General features: G+C 36.6%; 1 protein-coding gene and 1 pseudogene across 1 annotated transcript in view; one reads left to right on the forward strand and one right to left on the reverse strand.

The window, feature by feature from the left end:
- Positions 1–999: 999 nt before the first annotated feature.
- Positions 1,000–13,294, reverse strand: LOC114465814 (HMG box-containing protein 1-like; annotated as a pseudogene).
- A 1,338-nt stretch (positions 13,295–14,632) lies between these two features.
- Positions 14,633–18,832, forward strand: part of pik3cg (phosphatidylinositol-4,5-bisphosphate 3-kinase, catalytic subunit gamma) — a 34,219-nt gene continuing 30,019 nt past the window's right edge. Inside the window, exons 1-2 of the mRNA XM_028451320.1 lie at positions 14,633–14,780; positions 16,995–17,226. Of these exons, the coding sequence (XP_028307121.1) occupies positions 17,002–17,226 (225 nt within the window). The 5' untranslated portion in view covers positions 14,633–14,780; positions 16,995–17,001. The remainder of the gene's footprint in view (positions 14,781–16,994; positions 17,227–18,832) is intronic.

Here is an 18,832-nt window from a genome sequence, read left to right on the forward strand (position 1 = left end):
TAATCACACGTGTGGCAGAATCTGTATGAACTGGTCTCTGATTGGTCAAAATATTATATTCATATTTTGTATATATATATATATATATATTGTTGTTCTTAACCTGCCCGTGGGTTAGTCAGCATACTGTGTACATATGTGCTGCTATCAGTGATATCAACCATAGTTAAGCTCTAGTGCTCTATTTGAGTACATGTACTTCATTTTGGTTAACTAGTGCATGAGTACACTTTACTATTGAAGCAAAAAATGTCACTAGTGCTACTAGTGATGTGAAATGTGTCACTATTCCTACTAGTAAGCCTTATATGCTAACAACGGGGCGGGAAAATGCAATTTCAGGCTTGCCATTGGCTTTTGAAAACATGACAACCAATCAGAATGCTGGATCTGGGTATAAACTCTCCAATTTTATTTGCATTAGATACGACTCCTCGACTAATAAGTGTACTAGTGCTACTCGTGCAATAAGATAAGACTAGAAAACAAAAATGTTGTCCTACTTGTAAAGGTTTTTGTAGCCAGAAGTCCTACATGCATGTATTTCTTACTACATTACACACAGTATTATTGCAATAATAGCTACAGACTCAAATGGCATAAAGAGGACAGCATCACAACTTCCAACTGTTTCACGCATATAATAAAAAATAAACCAACCTGACTCTTCATTTTTTTTGTGTTAAAGAACAAGAACCAAACTCTGGATTAAATCAAGCAAAACCGCAGCCATTTTCTATTTCCTGTTCAAATACAAGTTTTATATTGCTGTGAAACACTGAGTAGCACCATGGATAGGTCTGAGGAGAGAAGAGCGTCTTCAAAGGAGAACGCAGCTCACTTTGGAACAAGGCTTGTGCAAATTGCAAATTCGGACAAAATCAAGAAAAAAAACTCAATGCTACAATGAGGTGTAAAAGTAGGATCTCATTGTCTTTTCCTTTGTCGCTTTGAAGAGGTTGTTGGTCCGTGTGTGAAGCTGTCAGTTATCCTCCAGTTCTAATTTCCTTGAGAGTCCTAGTGGAAAAAGGAGCAGAGTGGAAACAGTTTGTACAACGGAGCTGTGTGCGTGTGCGTACGCGTCTGCGTGTGTTGGTTCTTACGGAGTTGGTTCGTTTGCGTTTCCAACAGTCTGGGTTGAGTCTCTTCTGTTCCTCTGCGAGTGCTTTGCTTGCAGCGTGAACGTTCGCCTTTCCTCACTTTGCATTTTCTTCCACTGCTCACCAAGGAGGACGCTGATGGCTCTGAGACACACACACACCGAGCCCACAGCGTTAAACTGATCCACCCAAACATTACCACCACCAGCCTAACACACAGCAAACTGGAGCACTTGAAATATTTGACCCAATGTAAATGACTGCCTTTTCTACTTCATTTATTTTCCTTCTCAGCATAAAACTCAGACAAACTCAATATTCCCTCACATCTACGGAAAGTGGCTCGAGCATAAATGTGATATTTTTTAACTCTATTAGTGCTCAAATGTGAACTCCATCATTTCTACATCAGTTTTGCTTTACTCGCGAAGCAAAATTATACTCAGTGAAGCAAAAAGTGTCACTAGTATGAGTACACTGAAAAACGTTCAGTACTACAACTAGTACACTTATGACAGTTTGGGAAACACTGACTTATATGCTAATAAGGGGGCGGGGAAAAGCAAATCCAGGCTTGCCATTGGCTTTTGAAAGCATTACAACTAATCAAAATACTGGATTTGGTTTTAATCCCTCCTACTTATTTGCATTTGGTCTACTAATACTACTAGTGACATTTGAGTATACTAGTAGTACTAGTAGACAAAATAAGAAGACATAGTCATCAACATCCCCCGCCAGATTGGTTCTCATTATAACTCACAACCTTTTCCTAAATGTCCTAAATCTAACTTATATGTATACATAAGAAAATACTATGACATCAGAATGTAAAATTACTAACTATCTTAAACGGTTTCTAAGAAAAACTGTCCCCTAGGTAGATACCTTGAACGGAGTAAAGAAAAATGGAACAAGGGCAATAACTTAGGAAGAAATAATTATGCACTTCTCATTTTCGAACTCCATCAAGGTGTTGATACCCTGAAGCCTCACACCAAAATTTGGTTATCCTATCTTAAACAGTTTCTGAGAAAAGTTGTTCCCTTTAACTCAGACGGATGGACGAACAGACAGACGGCGCTCAAACCTATATCTATCTATAGATAAAAATGTTCTACCAGTAAAGATTTTTGGTGTTGTAGTGTGCAAATCAACCTTAGTAAAGCAAAATCACCTACTAGTAGACAATGTTGTATTACTAGTAGGCTAGTACTAGTCGATGTAAAATACTAGTAAAATTCAAAGCTTTACTAATAATACTAATAGCACAAAATTGTTCACTCGTAGACAATTTTGTGTTACTAGTTACTACACATCATCATTTACTTGTAGACAATTTTGCTTTACTAGTAAGGTCTACCAGTAGAACAAAAACCTTTACTAGTAGCTCAAATGTTCTGTTTCCTAGAACTACTTGAAATATAGTTGACTGTTTTAAGTCTACTAGTAGTACTAATAAAGCCAAATGATTCACTAGTAGTACTAGTACTAATGCAAATGAAGTAGTAGGGCTACTAAACAAAAGCCAATGGAGAGCCTAAATTTGCGTCCACATGCTCCATTATTAGCATATAAGGCTTAATAGTAAGACTAGTGAACATTTTTTAGTCTACATGTACTCAGACGGAGTTTGAGATTCTTGCCAGGGGAGGGCAAACAAAAAAATAGAAATAAATGTATAGACCGTCTTGAGATTCGTGCCAACCACAATAATAGGTAAGTAACATAATCGCTAATGACTACAAAAAATTGTGTTGACGCATTGTTTGATGTTGTAAATTCATGATAAAATTAGGCCAACGGCCACTTGCTGATTCATTTTTGCTGCGGTACCATACATCGCTTCACCGTTTACATTGTGAGGAAGAATTGCGCAACAGAAGAAGAACCAACCTAAAGTCTCAAAAGTTTGGGGACACTTTCACTGAAAACTTATCCTACACACCTAAGGTAGACCAACAAATTAATTCATATATATTTTATACAGTCACTGTTTTATGGCACTTACAATATATTAAGAATTGCATGCTTGTACAACTAGTGAACATTCTTTAGTTTAAAGTGATACTTTTTGCTTCACTAGTAGTACATTCTGCTCATGTGCTAATAAAGCCAGATAAGTACATGCACCCCAAATGTTGAGCTCTAGTAGAGTTATACAATGCTTGATATCCATCCATCCATCCATCTTCTCCCGCTTAGCCGTTTCCGGGTCGCGCGGGGCAGCATCCTCAGTAGGGAGGCCCAGACTTCCCTCTCCCCGGCCACTTCCTCCAGCTCTTCCGGGGGGACCCCGAGACGTTCCCAGGCCAGCCGAGAGACATAGTCTCTCCAGCGTGTCCTGGGTCTTCCCCGGGCCTCCTTCCGGAGGGACGTGCCCTGAACGCCTCACTAGGGAGGCGTTCAGGGGGCATCCTAATTAGGTGCCCGTGCCACCCTCATCTGGCTCTTCTCGATGCGGAGGAGCAGCGACTCTACTTTGAGCCCCTCCCGAATGACTGAGCTTCTCACCCTATCTCTAAGGGAGAGCCCAGCCACCCTACGGAGGAAACTCATTTCGGCCGCTTGTACCCGTGATCTTGTTCTTTCGGTCATGACCCAAAGTTCATGACCATAGGTGAGGGTTGGAACGTAGACCGACCTGTAAATCGAGAGCTTTGCTTTTTGGCTCAGATCCCTCTTTACAATGACGGACCGGTGCAGACTCCACATCACTGCAGACGCCGCACCAATCCGCCTGTCGATCTCTCGCTCCATCCTTCCCTCACTCGGGAACAAGACCCCGAGGTACTTGAACTCCTCCACCTGGGGCAGAACCTCATCTCCAACCCGGAGAAGGCACTCCACCTTTTTCCGGTCGATGCTTGATATCACTGGTATAAAAGTCTTTCTACACACAGTTTTTTGTACCAGTTTTAATTCATCCTCAGCTTTGAGGCCCACCTGTTGTCCTTGCCCGGGTTCATCTGTGTGTACTCCACTCTGAACTTCTTGGCGAACAGCATGAACGCGTTCATCGGCCGCTTGCACTTTATGGGCGTGGCACTGTTACCATCTCTCTCTCCGATATGTTGGCTTTTGGTTGACTTGTGACAGGTGGAGTTGGAATGTCTGGCCCGTTGTGCATCTGTTGGTTTTAAAATGCATTTCAAATCATTTATTCAACAGAGGCATAGTGACAGATTGGAGTGGACAGACCTTTTAATGATTGTCTCTCTGAAGTAATGGTTTCCACAGTGGACTGGGAGGCTGGTCTGTTCCGTCTGGCCATACTGCTCAACACGTAAACCGCTGAGGAGTCCAGAGGAGTGAAATCATACCTGGACAAGATAAATACACAACTGTTTCATCTATGTAATTTCAAACTATGTGAAAAAACATCATCAATGATGCATTTTTATATTTTCATTTCATTGTCTGAAGTTTATCAAAATACATTTGGTGTAAAACCTCTTAAAAAACATCACTGTGATGCCTTAAACTGGTGTTGAGATCAGAAAGGCGAGTGATTAGATTTAATTTGGAGTTTTTTTTTTTACACATTTATCTCTTTAATTCCTTCATTATTATCACAAGCAACAATCAGTAAGATGATAAATCAGTAAGTAAAGACTGTTGGAGTTAGTTTGCATGTACATATGTATAGATATATATTCTTATAGGATGAGAATCTATATTTTATATTATTTTTCTATTAATGTATATCCTCTATTACTGTACTGTCGTATTTTGTATCCTTCATTGCACTATTTTTCGGGTGTCTTTTGGAAATTCTGTGTTGCCTTCTGTTTTTTTGGGTTTTTTTCTTGAGCTGTAATGACAGTAAATTTCCTCACTGCAGGATCAAAAGTCACTTTATACTCTATCCTACTATAGTAAGAGGATGTATTTATCCTCACAGTAACAACAGAGAGGCAGATACTGTCAAAAGGTTAACATTGTATGTAGTGCAATGTGTTGCAACAGATATGCTTTTTTTTATAAATACATTCATAATATTGCTTGATAGACTTTAGCATTCTGAAGGCCACTGAACGTTTGAAAGTCCTGCATTAACATTCACTGATCTGGCTTTGTGATTTTAGGATGCTGTTGTTTCTGAGAGATTCCTGCTTGACCATGAAATAATAAATATTTGCACCTATGCTCAAATATCACAGGAAAGATGCTGAGCCACTGAGGGCAAATGCCATGTTTGTAAAAGCTGTTTCACTGAATTTATTTCCTCGCTTTTGAAAACGTTATCGCGCAGAAGGTGACAGGCAGTACTTCTGTTTCCCTGCAGGTGGCAATTTTAATGCAAAATTGTTGTTTTTTTAAAAAAAAAAAAAAAAAAATCATATAATCACAGCTTAGACATGATTAAATCTATATTTTACATTTTTTTTTTTTAGGTATTATTACACTTTGGTTCAGGCACAGGCAGAGCTGTACAGTCACTGGCTCACAGATCTTGTGATGTTCTGGATGATTGATAAGAACAAATACACAAAGTCCTCTGAGAAAGCCAGTTATTACCTTCTGAATATAACAAGACTGATGAATCATCGGTTTCCTTTGCATCTCTGTGTCCTGGAGGAAGGCACACATCTCCCACTTCCATGTCGTAGCACGGTATCCCATAATGCCTCACAGTCAAACTTGGGTAAAAGGACGACCATCCTGACAGAGGGAATAACACGGTGAAGCTTTGTACGATCATTTGTTAATGTTTGCACTTGTAGCACGACGATGGCAACGCTACCTTTGTTTTGGACGTAGAACGGGTGATTAAGTGGGCAGCGGGCGGTCACAGGGGTGGAGCCAACTGTCCTGGGGTCAAAGGTCAGCTGGAGGACAGCCTGACCAAAAAACACAACCTCTGTCTGCTCTACCAGCTGGAGTCCCTCAGAGCCATAACTCTGAAAAAAAAAATATATATATATATATATATATATATATATGACAGAGCAGAGCTGCAGCAAGATTTCTTCACCACTTTAGTACTCAATGGCAGAAGAATCCACAATATGCTGCCGGGATCAGTTAAATGACAATTATGTCTTCAATTATCCATGCTCAATTACAACGCAATTACGATTATGTTGACTAGCATTTTTTCTAATTACAATTATTATTTCCCCCCTGAAATCAATTACAACTACGTTCTTTAATAAAGTTCAATTTCATTTAAGCACAATTACTGAGCTATTAATAAACAAGCCCATAAAACGTAACCTCCTTCTTGTGCTAGCTTTCTGTTAGCATCTCATATGATAGTGAATTAATTTTGATCCGTGTCTTAAATCCGCTGTAAAATACACTCAGAAATAATATCCATCACACAATCTGTTTTTAATCTATTGTTACCTGTTAGGCTCCTCATCTATAAAATATTGGTATTAATATTTTTGGTGCCGGCATCTGAGCCTTTTTTGTGTCAGTATACCCCTCGATTTATATCTTTAAATAGCAAAATGATCCTTAAGAGATCTGACAGGTAAACGTAATATGAAACATATTTTAATAATTGTTAATTACGCATGTGTAAGCCATAGAACCATAACACGGGTTCCCAGTTTTGCATTTAATTACATTCAATAAATGTCAATAAATGACAGATTTTATAGAATGTTAATGCCAAATAACAATTACAAAGTCAATTATCTGAACTCAATTACATTTCAACTACGATTACAACAGCAACATATTTGATCATAATTGTAATTAATAACCAATTATGCAATTACACAATTATAATTAACCTCAACCCTGATTGATACTGCTGCACATTTAAAGCACCTGTAGGGATCTGTCCTTCGTCTCATCATCAGAGTCATTCTCATTAATCGCCACGTCCTCCACATCCTGCCACATCCTTTCAGAGTCACTGTGGAACTGCAGCTGAGTTCCTGATGATGTTGAAAATGCAGTGAGCATTCAAAGGTAATAAGGTACAGTGCATTTCATCCAATTTCAAACGTCACTCTTCTAAAGAAGTAAAACGAGATGCTGTGCATATAAATGTACATGATTATATGAGAGTGATGGACCTTTGAGGAAACAGTGCCAGGCTGTGGGAGGACAGGAGAAAGCCTCCAGCCCATGTCCTTCACCATCAGATTGAGAAGATCTGCTTGTTACAGCAGAGCCCACGTTCACTGCTCGTCTGTGGAGACACAAAACTGAGGTAAGACTGATCTCCCATAAAGGGCACCAAACCCAAAACCTGCTGAGACTACAAGGAAAAGATATAAACACCTTTATGTCAAAAAGTGATTTGTAACCACTAAGCCCCGCCCTCCTTGACATCAGGGATCCATGACCTCGGTCAAATGCAGTCAATAATCACTTTTTTGACATGAAGTGTATTTCCTTCCTCTTTTTTTTTTAGAGGGAACCAAAACATTGGCTATTCCTACCCTGCCGTGCCGACGCGTCTTGCGATCACTTCTGGCTGATGGGGAGCTGCTGCTCAGGTAAGGAGCAGCAAGAGGAGGCCGTGCGTAGGAATGCAGGTTAGTGCTGGTGCTAGGACAGGCTGGGCTGGAATTGAGATGTTTGCACATGGTAAAACACACGAGCACAAAGTTGTTTATCTCAGTGGAGCATTACTCACAAGATGTAATAACCATGTTACATTACAGTTTTACAGAATACTTCTGATTACATCCAAAGCTTTTTTTCTTATATATCAATTATTGTTGGATAGAAATTTGGTTTAATGGTTTTGGAACTTGTCCATGTCTGGTCTGTCTGTAGCGTGGGGCCACAAGTCTGTTTTTGTGCGGCCCCCAAAAAAATGAAAAAGCACAAAACACACAAAATGGCAAAAAAAAAACAAAACAAAAAACACACACACAAGATGACTACAAAAATACATACACAAAACAATAGAAAAACAAACAAAATGACAACAAAAACACACAAATAGACTTTAAAAAACAACAAACCCTTTGTTCTTTCCTGTATTTATGCTGCTTATTCTACAGTGATGGAAAAAGTATTTTTCCCCTTCTTTATTTCTGATTTTTGTGCATATTTATCATGCTTAAATGTTCAGAAAATATTAAAATCTCCCCCCAAAAGAAAGGAAATAATTTAGAAACTGCATTTTATAATGTCTTTGTTTCGTTGGCTTTGTGAGATATTAAAACTGGTTTGACGATCCAAACCATTTAAGTGTGATAAATATTCACAAAAATCAGGAAGGGGGCAAATACTGCACTGTAAAAGCTCACATGAATGTTGATAATGTGGCCCACTGATCACCCAATCCCATGTTTGTGGCCCCCGCCGCGCTAAAAGTGTCCCATCTGTGATGTATAAGGCTATATTAGAGTGCAGTTACCTCCTGTGATCCCAGTCCTGCAGCAGAGGGCTCTGAGGGCCGGTGGCAATGTGAGCCAGCTGTGTGAGCCAGAGTGTGTCCAAGGGCTGTGCGCTGTGTGTGTGTCGCTCCTGGTGTGACACACCCACCCCCACCTGGAAAACAGGAGCTGCCACGGACTCAGACTCTTCCTGGACTTCTTGGAGATCTGGGAGGTCGTCTAGAAGGAAAAAGAAATAGAGCGGGAGAAGTGGGTCATGTTCACACACTGTTGTTGTATTAGTGTTGATCATCCAACATGTTTGTGTCATATGTACCATATTCCACGAAACTGTCACTGGTTGGGAAGCCTGGGGAAGATGGGAAATGCTCATCACAATGAAGGAGATTGTGTGATTGATGTGGATCGGCGTTCATCTTTTCTGAAAGTTACAGCATACACAACCCATGACAACACTGACACATCTTAGTGTCTAATGCAGGGGTTCACAACCTTTCTTGGATCGTGACCCCTTTTTTGATCTTAAGAACTTCTGACGACCCTAAAGACATCTTTTTCTTTTGTTTGTTATAGTGAATTACAGACACAGAGTAGCCAGGATTAGTTACAAGTTGTGCCATCGCTGATATTTTGTACTGCATTTTATTTTAATAGATTTACATTTGACAAAGTGAAAGTATAGAAAACAGTTGTTTGAATTTGAATTTTATTTTGACAGTCTTCAGAAAAACAAAAAAACAGAAACAAACAACACTCAATTGTCCAACTAATCAGCTGAAAGGGTGTAGGTTGAAGTGAAAGCTTATACCCACCCACCCCATCATGAAAAACATCTAGATAATATAAAAAAAAAATATATAATAATCATTAGAAAACTAATGTTACTAGTTTTAAAAATACATATTCAAAACATATTCTGCCCACAAAGTTCTATATACCGTTTAACATGCACATCAACCATACAGTATAACATACATATATACGAGGGCTGGTTATCGCAAGGTACCTTGCGATACGATATATCATGATATTGTTTTTTTTTTTCCCCTACGATAACAATATTATCACGATAAGACGATACAGCGATAATCGATATATTGCGGGAAATTTCATCCACGATACATTACGATATCTGAATAAATTTGGAATTTATTGACTGTACTGAGACCATTTCACAGGAATTACTAAACAGTGTCAATCAATTTTACATGAAAGACAGCAAAGTAAAACAGTGTATACTGCACAGTGGCTCTTCTTAACACACACACACACACACGCACGCACGCACGCACGCACACACGCACACACGCACACACACACACACACACACACACACACACTTTCCCTCTCTTCTCTCAATTTTGTTATATCTATTTCTACATGTACTGTATGTATATATATATATAATATTTACAATACCATTATTATAATTATTAAAATTAATATCACATACCAACCCACCCACACACATGCTGTATAAACAGACTAACTTGTAGCTCGTCGACTAAATGAACTGTGCAGAGCATAATATTTAGCACTGTAATATAGGCTACATACAGTATATATTGTGAAAGCCTATTTTTATTTCATAATTTTTCATTATTATTATTATCAATAACCTTAGTTACAAACGTAGCTCACTGAGGACACCTGCTGGTCAATATTTACGGGGTGTTCTTTTAAGGATATTAGACCCACTTTAGTTGATTTTAAAAGAGCTTTGTGCAGTCACTCCTGTTGATTCCACATAGCTTTCTACTTATCCTTGAGTTACCATGACTACCTGTCAACATTGAGCTGTATTACAAAGCTACATTTAAGACAATTTAATGAAATATTTTATTAACCATATCATTGCAGTCCAAACAAATCCCACATTGCACACCCTTGAACCAAGCAGCAGCCACGTTGAAAGTCTCAGGTCAATCTGAGCCTGGTTTGCAAAGATATTTGAGGAACACACACACAGACATACACACAGACAGTCAAAGATTCCATGCTTTTATGGATAGATAGATAGATAGATCAGACAGACAGACAGATATAGATACTATTTAATATTTACATTTATTCATGTTTAAGTGTTATAATTTAAAAAAATAATAATAATAAATATTTATCAATTACTAGACATTTCATAAGACCCCAATTAAACTCCAGGCGACCCCACATGGGGTCCCGACCCCAAGGTTGATAAACGCGAGGTCTAATGCATTCACTAATAACATCACTCCTTATTTCATGTTTTATAATTGTGGAAAATATTTTAAATAATAAATAATATTTGATCAAATAGAATCAATAGTTGCACACTGATTATTAGCCATAATTCAATACAACCAAGACAGGCATGTAATTGGCTTTAATAAGTGAGAGCGTGTCTACTAAGAAGAACTGGTATCCCACTGATCACTTATTGTTTTAATTTTTTTAACTTCCTTTTTTCAATGAGTGAAAATAGATCATATTAACATACAGCAAGAACACTATGTACAGTATATTTGGCTTTTTATTTGTTTCGGTTTTGCTAAATGCTAAAATGGAAAGAAACGTTACCTACTTGAATAATATCAACATGTATATATTTTAATTTCAGCACAACACATTGAAACAAACATTTAACCTGGAGCATTGCTCTGTATTAGACACATTTTTCTAATTTGTAAATGGGTTCTTATTCTAGTGTAATGTTTCTGAGTACCTGTGTGCTCTGTTTGAGCTAGTGGCTCCTGCAGGCTGTGACGTTCGGGCTCATTCACTACTGGGGTCACCACTTCCCACACCATGATGAGCAGTCACTGGAGCACAAACAACACACAGGTTATTTTAGTGATGGGCAACTTTTAATCACAGTGGAAAAATCGGAATAATGAGCACTAACATAGGGTTTGCGTGTTGTGTATTTTTTGTTTCTTTGTGGTACATTTTTATGTTTGTTTTCTTGTCTAATTTTATTGCTTTGTGTGTTTCTGTTGTCATTTTGGAGACATTTTGGATATTTGTGTTCATTTTATTGATTTTTATATAATTTTGTGTATTTTTCTGTACTTTTGTTGTTGTTCTAATTTCTCTGTCTCTCATCTCTATACATTTCTGTTATCCTTTTTTTTTTTTTTTGCCTTTTTCGACCCATTTTTGTGTGTTTACTTTGGGGGCCGCATGAAATTAGGCCAATGGGCTTAATTTGGACATTTGGACCCGGACCGCATTTTCCCACGTCTGGTATCAGGGTTAGGGTCAGTTATGGTGTAACTGTGATGTAATTGTAATTAACAAAATCTGTTGCTGTTGTAATCATAATTAAATTGTAATTAATTTAGATAATTGACTTTGTAATTGTAATTGGCATGAAACTTGTAAATTACAATTTAACGTAAAACTGGGAAACCGGCGTTATAGTTCCATGTACAGTTCTACACATCTGTAATTAACAATATTTAAAACAGATTTCATATCAAGCTTTCCCACATTTTACCATTAAAAAAAAAATATTATAAACATATATTTTCACTGATTAGGATGGTAACCAATAGATACCGTAGGAAATAAATTAGATTACATATACACGGTATTGTTTTTAGTGTATTTTACAGCTGATTTAGGACCCGTTAGCATAAGAGACGCTAACACAAAAGGAAGGTTAACTTTTTTAGGTTATTTATTTCAGGCTCAGTAATTGTGATTCATTGCAATTTAATTTTAGTAATTGAGAACGTAATTGTAATAGTAATTTCTGAGGATTAAAAAAAAAAAAAATATTGTGATGTAATTATAATTGGGGAAAAAATTGCTGGTCACTGTAATCATAATGGAATTGTAATTAAACATGGGTAATTGTAACTGTAAAATGTAATTGACCCCAACCCATGTCTGGTATATTTCAAAACCATAAATATAAAACACATTGGCATCTTTTCTCATGACTAACCTCAGTTACTGTATGTAGAATCAAAGTCATTATCATCTCTTCCATAACAGCAGGAGGTCACCTACCATCCTCTACTATACAGTGAAATGTAATCCCTCCTGAGCTGTTATGTATAGGTTATTAATGGTAGAGGTCACGTGGGGTAAGGCTACAGTAAAAAAACAAACACAGCAGAGTTTCAGTTTTAACATTTGGATAAGGTGAGGAGACTTATTGTCATGTGACGTTGTGTTGTTTAGAAACTTGCCCGCGCGTGCGCAGTACGAGTCCATTCATTCAACAGTCAAGGGCAGCGAGAATACAGTGAAAAGAGAAACAAAAAGCTTTCGAAAATCCCGTGAACAGAAGCAAATACTGTAATAGAAGCGTGGCAAGTAGGTTTAACTCAACTTTACTTAGTTTTACACGTAGCGCGGCTTCAAACAGAGAACCCACACACGAAAAGAAGCTGGTAAAAATAATCTCTCGACAAAACCAAAGAAAAACGTACAGAATGTATCTTTACCAAGCGATAACATAGGTTATAAACGGTTGTGAATAAAGAAGTGAGTACACAGTAACAGCTGGACGAGCTCTCGATCGAAAAAAAAAACACACACACATTAAAGATCAGTGCAACGTCAACACAGGAGCCTAACGTAGACGGAGTGAAGTAAAAACTGTCTTTCCCACCATTAACACACAATGACAGCTTCTCCTAGGAACTCATTAACAAAGCTAAAGTCACATTCCTTCAAAGCGTGGAGTCATTTATGAAAATATACGTTTCAAAACGCTTACACAAATTCAATGAACTTTTCCTTGACTCACCAAAACAGTCGCCTTGTACGGAGAAGTGGGCTGGCATAAACACAGTGTCATACGACACTCCTATTGGTCAGAGCGGGTGGCAATCATTATGTGTCTGTGTTCTGATTGGTCAGTCGTGTGTCAGCCTGTTCCCCTTCTTTATCGTCAACAACAGTAAAACTGGGGAGTGTCAGAGATCAACGACGTGCTTACAGGACTTCAACGAACCACACAACCACCACTAAGAAGCACTTTATATACAGTATGTTAGCCATACGTTTCATTCATTATACAGAAGTATAAAGCTGCCACAGGGGAAAATATATTTTGGATCACTATATTATGATTATGAACAATGTATTATATTGTATGAACATGATATTATATTGTACAAACAATATAGTATATTGTACAAAAATGATAATAGATTGTACAAACATATTAAATTGTATGAACAATATAATTATATTGTGCAAACGTGAGACTATATTGTTTGTACAATCTAAGTATATTGTTTGTACAATGTAATATCATGTTTGTACAATATAGTGATCAAAAATATATTTCTCTATGTGGCAGCTCCATGCTTCGTAGAATTAAACAAAAATGCAACTAAAAACAAAAATAGAAATGACGTTTCAATGAATTTTATTTATTTATTTATCGTTTATTAATATCATGCTTGTACAATATACAATATTGTTTGTACAATATAATATCATGTTTGTTCATCCAAGTATATTGTTTGTATTATATATTTTGTTTGTACAATATACTTTAATGTTTGCACGTATAAGTATATTGTTTGTATAATATAATATCATGTTTGTACAATATAAGCATATTGTTGGTACAATATCATATTATGTTGGTACAATATCATATTATGTTTGTACAATATACTATATTGTTTGTACAGTATACTTTATTGTTTGTACATATAAGTATATTGTTTGCACAATATAATATTATGTTTGTACAATATATTGTGTGTACAAAACAAGTATTAAATATTTTTTTGTTTGTACAATATAATGATCATAAATATGTTTTTTTCTGTGTGTCAGCTCTATGCGTCTTAGAATTAAACAAAAATGCAACTCAAAACAAGAAATATAAATTACGCCACAATGAATAATATTTATTTATTTGTAATTTTGTATTCATTAATTTGTTTAATTGTTAATTGTATACGCTGCAGTTTACCCAAACGACCACTAGAGGGTAATAATCTCCAGTTCTGCCAGGTGTCTTTTTCAAACTAGTCAAGTTACACATAACAAAGGAAATAGAATCTTGTAAAGGGCCGTGAATACTACATTCAAAGTGGAGAAATAAACTTAACAGTAGATTTTAATTTAAGGATACACGTTTAGAAACACGTTTTGAACTCTTAGTTTTTTTTTATTTGAGAAAAAAATTCAGTTTTTCATTTGCTTCTATATTTTGAAAAGGTTTTACTTTGAAAAACGTCAAAATAGGTGTTGACAGTCGTTTAAGAATTGACGCAAACGTAGTATTTCCTCCGGCACTTGCACTCAAACTTTTTTAAATAATCGTTTTGTGCTGAGCTTTAGTCGTTTATAACTTAACCTAAATGCAGGAATATTTGTCCAAAGCTGTGGGTTTGATATCTGTCTGCGTTCAATGGTGAGTCAGCATTTCTAAACATGACTTTACATGACACGGAGACTCGGGCGGCTTTATGAGAGTCTGTACCGTTACTCAGCGGCTTATTATACATCATTAGACACTGTTTTTTATTATTTATTATCAAACATGTAGAGTCAAACGTGATAAAAACGTGTCTGAATGTACCTTTATTATATTAATAGTTACTAGTTATTACTAACTTCAGCTTCCTGCTTTTTCAAAGCTTCCTCTGTCTAAAACAGCAGTAGAGAAATTATGATGACGTTTGATCATGTGACACATGTAATGTCCCGACCTGCCAAGAATGATTTAGTTTAGTTTATAGGAATGGATCAGTTTACTTTTTAATTAAGCACACTAATTTTAAATAAATATTTTAGTTTAGTTTATGGGAATGGATCAGTTTACTTTTTTATTAAGCACACTAATTTTAAATAAATATTTTAGTTTAGTTATGGGATTGGTACAGTTTACTTTTTAATTAAGCACATTAAAGTTTAAATAAATATTTTAGTTTAGTTTATAGGAATGGATCAGTTTACTTTTAATTAAGCACACTAATTTAAATAAATATTTTAGTTTAGTTTATAGGAATGGATCAGTTTACTTTTTAATTAAGCACATTAAAGTTTAAATAAATATTTTAGTTTAGTTATGGGATTGGTACAGTTTACTTTTTAATTAAGCACATTAAAGTTTAAATAAATATTTTAGTTTAGTTTATAGGAATGGATCAGTTTACTTTTTAATTAAGCACATTAAAGTTTAAATAAATATTTTAGTTTAGTTTATGGGATTGGTACAGTTTACTTTTTAATTAAGCACACTAAAGTTTAAATAAATGTTTTAGTTTAGTTTATAGGAATGGATCAGTTTACTTTTTAATTAAGCACATTAAAGTTTAAATAAATGTTTTAGTTTAGTTTATGGGATTGGTACAGTTTACTTTTTAATTAAGCACACTAATTTTAAATAAATATTTTAGTTTAGTTTATAGGAATGGATCAGTTTACTTTTTAATTAAGCACACTAAAGTTTAAATACATGTTTGTGATCTAGGCTACAAAACATCTCTAAAGGTGTGCTGTGGTTTTTAGCACAAAACAAAATAAAACCTGCTGATTTCTTAACTCTTTAATTGAGTTGGTCACAGTTGTCAAAAACACACTAAACAAAAAATTCGCACAGTCAGTGTGGTTTGCATATTACAAAAAAAAAAGAAACAAAAAAAAAAAAAAACAGACAATTACGCATTTTCTTTTGAAAAAAAAAAAAAGAGAAGAAGAAGATAAGAAACGTACCTATCAAACAAATGCAGATTGTTATACACATGTAAAGAAACATTTCTTCAAAAAATAACTACTAAACATGGTGTTTGTGTGCGGATCTACATGGCTGAAAATAATGTGTATGTGAATTGTTGCTTCATGGATGAAATGTGTCGTGTGTTTGTGAGGTCTTGGCATGATTTCAATTCCTTACAGAGGATTCTAATTTGAAATTTAATTCAAAATTGGGTATAGCAGTCGCAGACTCATTTTCAGTAGGTCTTTCTTTTTAAATTGCACTGCCACCTTCATCGTGTTCTTAAGAAGCAGTTCATATATATTGAGTAAAAGCATTTAGTTGAAATTAAAGGAGAATAATTCTTCCGATATCATCTATACCTGAAAGACATTTTAGTTTATAATATAAACCTACTATTCAAATGTGGCCTTCCAGTATTATACTTGTAAACAGCTCATATTTTTTCACCATATACTGCAAACTTGATCATTTAACCATAACATTTGATTTAGGTTGCAGCTTGGTATAATGGGAGGTGTTTTGGATCCCAGTTGAGACCCTCTGCCGTAGTGGATTTTTTAGATTGAGATCTGGTAGTTTGAATATCAACTCTAAGCACTTTCTCAAACATGATGAAATATGGTTCTCTCTAAAGGGTCTACATCACATAGGTCAAGCCTGAATGCATTGCAGATTATCTGTTTGCTGTGAGTAATATTTTACATCTATCGATGATCCATCTCTGTTTAATTCATTTAATTAAATAACACGTTTTTTTGGTCTGGCCATCTTGAAATGAAACTGGAGGAAATGGGACTTCCCTATTTTTAAACTCAAGCTCACCACAATTAATTTAGGATCCTAAAGGCCTAAAGGTTTTCATCAGACTGGATTAAAGTGACTAATATCAGCTCTCCCTTGTAGCTAGGCGATGGACAGTGAGCTGATGCAGGTGAGTGACGAAGAACCTGAACTCCTGCAAGAAGATAGCCTGACGAGGAGGAGGAGGAGAAGGAGGAAGAAGGCCATCACCTCTCCTTCCTGTGCCTCCATGGATCACATCACTGTGGAGTTTATCCTGCCCACTAATTCACATGGTGGAAGCGGTCCCGACTCTCTGCAGCTGGAGGTGGCTGGAAACTGGACTGTGGAACAGGTTGGTTAGATATAATGATAATAATAATAAATATAGCCGCAAACGGCGATAAACGGCCCTCGCCGCGCCGCATTTGTTTCTTCGCCGCACCGCCTTTGCTGCGCCGTCTTCGCCGTGCCACCTTTGTTTATTATTGATTTGTTTTAGACAGAAATGTACTCTTGAGATATAAACTTAGACATATTTATGATTTTTGTTGTTGTACTAACACATCCAAGAACATTGCTGGAGTTGTATTAGTAATAGTAGTAGTAGCAATTAATAGCTCCGCCCCTTTTGTTACGTTTCAGTTATTAGCTCCGCCCCCTGTGTTACGTCACAATTAATAGCTCTGCTTCCTTTTTTAAGTTACAGTGAATGGCTCCGCTCTCTGTGTTACGTTACAGTTATTAGCTCCGCCCCTTTTGTTACCTTGCAATTAATAGCTCCGCCCCTGTGTTATGTTACAATTGATAGCTCCGCCCCCTTTGTTATGTTACAATTAATAACTCCGGCCCTTGTGTTACGTTACAGTTAATAGCTCCGCCCCTGTGTTACGTTACAATTAATAGCTGCGTCCCGTCTGTTATGTTAGGTTCGTTATTAGCTCAGCCCCTTGTGTTACGTTACAGTTATTAGCTCCGCCCCTTTTGTTACCTTGCAATGAATAGCTCCGCCCCCTTTGTTACGTTTCAGTTAATAGCTCCGCCCCTGTGTTATGTTACAATTAATAGCTCCGCCCTCTGTGTTACTTTACAATTAATAGCTCCGCCGTAAAAGTTATCAAAAATCCATGGTTGTTTTTGGTGTCCCACTTCTCGAGATGATCTCCCACGATTTTGAATCCCGTCAGTGAAACGCCCTTGGAGAAATGCGTTAAAACACAACGTGAGCGAAAATAGCAATTTTGCAGTTTTGCAATTCTCAATTTTCAATTCAAGATTCTGGACTTTCTGTGTATTTTTTGGCATGGTTGTAATAATATTTTTTACTTGTCTTGTCATGGTCTACTTATGTGTCAATTTTCATGATTTATTTATTTATTTATTTATTCAGTTCATTTCCGACATGGATGCAATCACAAAAATTCATTTTGACATTCAGAGCAGAATCACACATTTTTTTTTTTTGTCCTTTTGCATGCCGGAAAGGGTGACAGAAAAAAGCATTATGCTTATCCAGATCCGTTCCCTGATTCTACGATAAATAATTTTTTAGGCAATTCCTATCTCGTAATGCATTTTTGGCATACTTTGGGGCACTAGCGCCTCAAATTTTTTGCATTTTTAAAATCCGAAATAGCCAGAAATTAGAGAAGCGTACGATTGACTTTTGTTTGAATTTTTGCCTACGACATGACAAGCGTCCCTGGTCTCTGACTGGCACGTGGCGTTCGCATAGGTTCCGCCCCTTCCCTCGTAGTGTGGCCACTACGAGAGCAAGAGGCCCTTCGTCAGCTCGCGGCGCTCGGGCCTAATAATAAGGGATGTCCCGATACAACATACAACTTCACTTCCGATACGATACCGATATTGCAGCGTTGAGTAATGGCCGATACTGATATTGATCCCATACATTATCAGTACGAATCATTACTTATTGTAGTGTGGAATACTACAATTCAGGT

The sequence above is a fragment of the Gouania willdenowi genome, chromosome 6 (genome assembly GCF_900634775.1).
Source record: "Gouania willdenowi chromosome 6, fGouWil2.1, whole genome shotgun sequence".
Taxonomy (NCBI): domain Eukaryota; kingdom Metazoa; phylum Chordata; class Actinopteri; order Blenniiformes; family Gobiesocidae; genus Gouania; species Gouania willdenowi.